We start from the raw sequence: 7,237 nt of genomic DNA on the forward strand, positions 1-7,237 counted from the left end.
AGTTGTTTATGGTTATTTTATTGACCAGGCCATTACCATGTTAACTAAATGTTGAATCATTAAATAGGTCACATTTAGAACTTAAGAGCAAAGCTGTTCATTCTTTTTACTAACGAACTAAATGTTTAAATGTACAAAACAGGGTGAAATGTTTTCTAAATATCTACAGGTTTCTTTAGTTTTGATGTAGATCTTTAAATGAGATGAATCCATTTAAGCTTACATGCACAACACAATGAGCTGAAATATCCATGGGATGTTCAGACTGAATACGTTCTGTTACAGATAACGTCTTTAAACTCTGTAATAGAGGACCAATGCTCTGAATACGGTTTTTGGAACATGATTGAAAATAGACTTTGTATTAGATAGATGCAACAGTTTTAACATTTTTGAATAATTCAAATTGTAACGATTGAAACAAACATTGTCTGCATTTAAAAACTCACCAAGCAAGTTATAAGTTGCTGTTTAATAATACCAAGAACTGTTATCTTTTGTGCTGTGTGGCCACAGGAAAAAGAAAGGAGAAATGAAAGTGTCATCCTGTCATGACCCAGAAACAAAATCCTGTTTAAATCACTCAGACAAACATCAACTGGCAGAATAACTTCTAAACTTGACATGTGGACATAGGACTGAGGAGTAAGAGCAAGAAATCACGCCTGTGCACATCATAGCTACCAGGTTGGTTGCAGCACTATTCATTCAGTTTGTAACAACAAATTTAAATTACAGAAATTTCTTATTAAGGAACTTATCTGGCAGTTCATTTAGGCACATTTACTCTTTAAAATACTAAAATGCTACAGGTGGCTGTGTTTATTTTAAATTTATTTATATAGTGGTAAATTGATGTGGTAAAAGTAAATAAGGTTGCTTTAAAAATGTAAAATAATGTCGGACCTGGATATCAATTTCTAAAGTATTTATTTAAATTCTAGGTGATTTACATTTCTTTGTTTCTTTTTTTTTAGCCACAAATATGGATGGAATTATAACACCCCCCCTGCTGCCCAAAAATCAGAGCCTTGCCAACAGCACCTGCTCTCGTGACAACTTTTTTAAGACGGTGGTTTTACCTGTTTTCTACTCTTGCCTTTTCCTGCTGGGACTCTCTCTGAATACGTTGGCAGCGTGGGTGTTTTTGCGCATACCATCTCGGTCTCACTTCATTATTTACCTGAAGAATATTGTTGTTGCAGATGTCATCATGACGCTGACATTCCCCTTCAAGGTTTGTTATATTAAAATACAGTAGCTGGTGTGGAAAAACAAATAGGTAGTATGTCTTCAATGTGTATTGGTATCTTTAATGGTTAAAGAAAAACAATAATTCATTTAAATTGACTTTTTTTTAAATAAAAGTATTTCACATTTTATTTTGTAACATATTTTACATTGATAAGAAAAAATGTGATTCTCAATCTTATCAAAAAGGTTAATTTAGTCCATAGAGTCAATTAAGAAGTGAAAATTAATAAAAGCTAAAGCAGAAGGAGGGCAGTGGTGGCCTAGTGGTACGGGCATAGGACTTTGAATCCTGAGATTGGGAGTTTGATCCCCCACTCCCCCGGACTGCCACTCTGGGTCCCTGAGCAAGACCCTTAACCCCTCACTGCTCCCCGGGCGCCGCACAATGGCAGCCCACTGCTCCCCAAGGGGATGGGTTAAATGCAGAGATAAATTTCTCCAATGTGAGATCAATAATGTTCAATTTAGAATAAACAATGATATATTTCACAGCCTTTCTTGTTTCTCAAATATAATCCTACAGTTATTACAGAGAAAATAAAATATTTCAAACTTTTATTACCATCCATTTTTTGTAATAATAGTATACAATGATTAAAACCTGAGATATGATCTGGTTGAACTATAAAGTGACTTGAGATGACTTGTGTTGTGAATTGGCGCTATATAAATAAACTGAATTGAGTTGAATAGATTTTGGTTCTTAACAGCCTCTCCAGTAGCATGAATGGCATAAATTCTTGAGAACCTTGTCATTCACAGAGTACGCAATTGTATGTAGAAATTTTAATGGAAGGTTGAATGGAAGGAAGAATTATGGTAAAAGAATGCATACGATCAAAGGAAATTTCCGCCATAAGGGAATCTTAAAGAAAAAATAAGCATTTACAAATTTTGTGGAAATTTTGTGGAAATTCAAAAGGTTGGAGTCGGTGCTGCAAGAACCACCCCCTGCAGATGTAATCGGGATATAAAGTACAGCTTTCTCATTCTTTGTTTTAATCCAATTAATAGCAGAAGCCTCTTGTTTGGGCTGGGGAAAATAAAAAGTTATTCCTTAATCCTAAACTCTCTTTTCAGATAAACATGAATCTGGCATTTCAATTCTAAATTAAGGTCTTGAGGAAGAGAAAAGAAACACAAAACACAGAGGACACTGATTTTGGGGATTTTATTAGCTGTTAACGTTAGTAATCAAAAATAACAGAGAGAAGCTTGAAATATATTAGTTGTCATGTAACAAGTTTATCATTTTTGTTTTTCGTAAATACATAAGGTGTATTTTTCAAATATTTGTAAACTGACAAAAAAATGCAACCGCATTTGGCATTTACTTAATCATATTTAGTTACTTTAACACAATTGTTTTATGTCCTACCCTGCTAACAGGAAACAATAGTTTTAAAGTAACTAAATATGACTGAGTAAATGCCAAAAATAGTTGCATTATTTTTTTCAATGATGCCTTGTGGTACATTCACACCAAAAACCAATGATGTTAACATAGTTATCCCCATGTAGAGGCACGTTCAGAAACAACATGATTTTCTCAGTATGGGAAGTGATCCTTTGAATCATGTTTTTGAGATGTGGAACACACCTTTGGCATCTCATTTGTAGCGATGTGAACAACACAATTAGTTCCCATTGCGAATTCAAGGCAAGCTTCTCTAGAATTCAAATATCGGAACTTTCCTGTGAACTGATGTCTGGTCAACCAGTCGGGGGCTGGATGCTGCTGTCATGTAGGGTGATGGAGTGCGCTGGCAAAAAACTTTTGTTAAGTCAAAATATAGAATAGAAAAAAATAATATTGAAATTCATTGCATATAGAAAGAAATGGGTGGCTTTTAAAAAAGCAGGTTTAATTAAGTCCTTCAAAGGACAACATTCATCATTCATCCTCCTTTTTTAGCTCCAGAATAGATGCCGGCTCATGGCCTCCGTCTAGCTCCCTGCTCCATCTTTATGGCTTTTTTGCTCTGCAGTCCTGCTGTTCCTGTTTAAGTTCCAGAGCGCCTCCTCGCCTTACCTCTGCGGTCCATGTAGTCAGTCCCAAAAGCAGGACAACAACTTTGAGTGCTGGTCATACAGAAGTTCTGCAGGAAGCATGATCTAGTCATAGCTCCTGGACTCCTCTGGAGAGTATGGTAGACCAAGAGACAATGGCACTGTTGTTCGGCTTCCCACATCAAATACAGAACTGTGAACTCAATGAAATTGGCAAACATAAAAAATGCTTTTATTTGAAGTGAGGTCAGCTTTGTCCCAGTTGGCCATGTGAATTGCTGGCTAAATGTAAAGCAAGCAACATACAAATGACTAGGAAAATGTTGCGTTCAGAATTAAAACACAGTGAAGATTTCCATTTTACATCTCCCATCAAGTACCAGTTGCCAGAAATGCACAGACAAGTTTCCAAACATATATTTAGTCAACAAAGAACCCTTTACAATTGCTCGTCAAGTAGCACATTCTGTAAACACTAAGGGTCTGATCCTAAAGCAATTCAAGTAGGGAGTGCTAAACTTCTTCAGCAAAAATGAAAAACAATTACATGTTCAACAAGTGAAGTTAGATCTACAAAGATTGTCTGCCTAAACGGTAACACAGGCAAACAAGTTCAGTCCTCCCCAAAAAAATAAACAAATTGTGCTTGCTACTGGCAGTTTCAGAGTGGCCAAAAGAGCAAGAGAAAGTCCTGCCGTGGCTTTGGAGATAACAATTCAGAATATGTTTTATAGTGCACTTTACTTAATGCAAGTATTGCTTCCTGGTTTATTGATTTTTGCTGGCCTCAGCAGGCATCCTTTTTTAGCTAATATTATTCTACTGTTTTTATATGTGATATTCAAATGTCTATACATGCACACAGACTCCTTTTTCATTGCAATATGAGCAGAAATATTTGTGTGAAGGGTTACACCTGATTTTCAAAAGTGCTAAAAGTAGATGAAAAAACTTTGCTCACAATCAGTTTCAGGTTTCATAAATTGTTTTGCATGTGGTATTTACAATTGCTTCACCTCCACTCATAAATATATTATTATTTGTTTGGCTATTAATGCTATATCTGCATATTCATCAAGGCACACAGGAATGTACCTTTTCACCTCCTGTTTCACAGATTTTGAAACGGAAATCACTTTACCTCTGGTATAAAAACTAACTTTGCACATACTCTATATAAATCTTAACTTTTCTGAAGATAATCTAAAAAATGTTCTAAATTTTTTTAACTAAAGCTTAAAACATTCCTAATGAACTTAGATTGTTTAAGAGTGTAAAATTGATGTCATAAAGCAAATACTGGCTAACATAATAAATGTCATTTTCCTTTTTTACAGGTGCTGTCAGACTCAAACATGGCACCATCCTACATTAGGATTTTTGTGTGTCGGGTCTCCTCTGTGTTGTTTTACCTCTCAATGTACATTAGCATTCTTTTCTTTGGGCTCATCAGCATCGACCGCTGCAGAAAGACCATGATGCCTTTTAGGGGCACTAACTCTGCCCGGCTGGCTCGCAGGAAACTCCTCTCCGGTGCTATCTGGAGCTTTTTGCTGATTCTCTGTCTGCCGAATGTAATCCTCACACGAAATACTCCAACTTCTCCAAAATTTAAGTGCAGTGATCTAAAAACAGAAGTAGGGCTAGTGTGGCATGAAGTGGTAAATTACATTTGTCAAGTGATTTTCTGGGGGAACTTGGTTACTGTGATAATATGTTACACTTTGATTTCAAGAGAGCTGTACAAATCCTACTCTCGCACTAAATCCCACAGCACTGAAAGGGTATCTTTAGCAGCAAGAGGAGAAACAGATCATAAGTCCCCCAAATCCAAGAGAAAGATGAATGCAAATGTATTCTTAGTGCTGGCAGTCTTCTTTGTGTGCTTTGTGCCATTTCACTTTGTCCGAATCCCGTATACAATGAGCCAGACCAGAGGGCTTCTCTTTGATTGTAAGCTTAAACTTTTCTTTTTCCACCTGAAGGAAATCGCTCTATTGCTGTCTTCCTTAAATGCCGTACTGGACCCTCTTATCTACTTTTTCCTCTGTCGGTCTTTCAGAACCACTTTGTTCAATACTCTGCGGCTGCCTCCTGGTACCTGCAGCTCATTAACAGAAAGGGGGTCCAACACAGTGCGAGATTCATCTGCAGCTACATAAAACCAGCAGACTTTAATTTAGAATTTTATGTCAAGACTTAAAAAAAAGATTGCATTTTAAAATATCCTGCTATTGAGATTTTTTTTTTTTTTTTTTTTTTTTATATGGCATTGTGATATGAGAAGATATGTGGTTTATTGTAGAGAAAACAAACTAAGATAACAATATAAGCTTGTTTTGGTTTCTTCTTGAAAAAGTTACAATAGGCATGATGGTTTCTGGTTCTCCTTCCTGCTCAAAGTAGACAAGTTTCAGATTTATATTCAAATCTTACTCATGATAATAAAGGAAAGTGTTGGCTCATTTTGATATATAAACAAATATATTGTCCTGCTTGTTTGTTTGCATCCTTACCCATATATTAGTACATGTATGTTTCTGATTAAGTTCTAATGACTTTATAAGCCTTTTTGTGTTTTGTGTTGAGTTGTGCCATTAAGAGTAATTGTTCTGTCAATTTTGTAAGATACCTTATTAAAGAATGAACACAGTGAAAGTTACCCCTGCTCAGACTCCGGATACTTTTTTGTTGGTTGGCCTAAATAGGACTTAACCAACCACATTGCAGCTATTGATTTTATTCACATATCTAGAAGTGATGTAGATGATTGGTTAAACCAAGCATAGGACTGGAAAGGTCTAGAGAATTTAAATGACTTTGAATTGAGGCATGGATCTCAATGCCGGAATTACTGGTCTGCATATTTCAGAGACTTCTCATCACTTGTGTTTTTTATGCTCTGTCAGCTCTTTGTTTACCAAACATTTTCTGAAAAGGGTTAGATATTCAGTGAGCGACACTGGTCTCTAAGAAAATGGGCTAGCTTTCTAACAAAAAATAAAAACACAGTAAATTTAAGCTTTGTTACAACCAAATAATATAGAATACCATAGATAAACACACAGCTCAGTCAACTTTAATGTACGTGGCTGCAAGAGCCATTTTTGTTAGAGGATAAAAAACTGAGGCTGAAGGTTTCACTCACTTAGCAAAATAAAACCATACCACACTGGGGGAAAAAAAACCCTATCAAGAAAATCTTGATTTGATCTTGAACTTTCTCATGGTATGGTCAATGTTTGGTATGTCACCATGAAACTAAAAACAAGTAAGCTAAACAGTTACGATCTATATCTACGTCAGTGCTGAAATAGGCAATCAGGTTAACCCCAGGAAGTCATAGACTTAAATAAATCCTGAACATGACCAAGGGGACCTACAATGCAAACACAAAAACATTGCACTATATTGACAATATGGTGACAAATTAATCCTAGGAAATCTTAGAGATGTGATATTTCTTTAGAAATTAATCATAAAACTGTTAGATATTGGCGACACAGTCAGAACATTATAGCAGCATCCCTTGCATTGAATGAAAAAACATGTAACAACATATTAGACATAACACTTTCAAACAGAAATTATGGCAAAAGACAAAATATCAAGTGGAGGTCTACAGAAGGCTGCTGTACCAGATTATAACTCAGTGGCAGATGTCCAAACCTAAAAGGATTCCAGTCAGTATTCTGGACAAAACATCTCAGGTAGGACATCCATAAAGAGAGGACACAAACGTGCTACTGTGGGTTTCAAGTGGAGTTGTTATTTTTCTTTCTCCATATATACATATAACAAGTATTGTGTTTGATTTATAGATTGAGTTGTCTAGAACAACAATTACATAATTTACATTCAGTGTTGTCAGTTTCAGATATCATGATGCATTCAAATTCTCTGGTTGGACAAGGCAACAAATGTTTTCTCACCTAATGACATTTGCAAAGCATCTATGGCTGGGCAAGCTGGA

The 7,237-nt window shown here is 35.8% G+C and overlaps 1 protein-coding gene across 1 annotated transcript; it reads left to right on the top strand.

Moving 5' to 3' along the window:
• Window positions 1–581: 581 nt before the first annotated feature.
• On the top strand, window positions 582–5,908 carry LOC107081907 (P2Y purinoceptor 12-like). The gene is made up of 3 exons (XM_015370258.1): window positions 582–687; window positions 978–1,237; window positions 4,602–5,908. Exons 2-3 carry the CDS (start codon window positions 986–988, stop codon window positions 5,424–5,426), a joined length of 1,077 nt encoding a protein of 358 aa, XP_015225744.1. The 5' UTR covers window positions 582–687; window positions 978–985; the 3' UTR covers window positions 5,427–5,908.
• Window positions 5,909–7,237: the final 1,329 nt, after the last annotated feature.

This window comes from Cyprinodon variegatus, unplaced genomic scaffold (genome assembly GCF_000732505.1).
Source record: "Cyprinodon variegatus isolate N-32 unplaced genomic scaffold, C_variegatus-1.0 Scaffold44, whole genome shotgun sequence".
Classification (NCBI taxonomy): domain Eukaryota; kingdom Metazoa; phylum Chordata; class Actinopteri; order Cyprinodontiformes; family Cyprinodontidae; genus Cyprinodon; species Cyprinodon variegatus.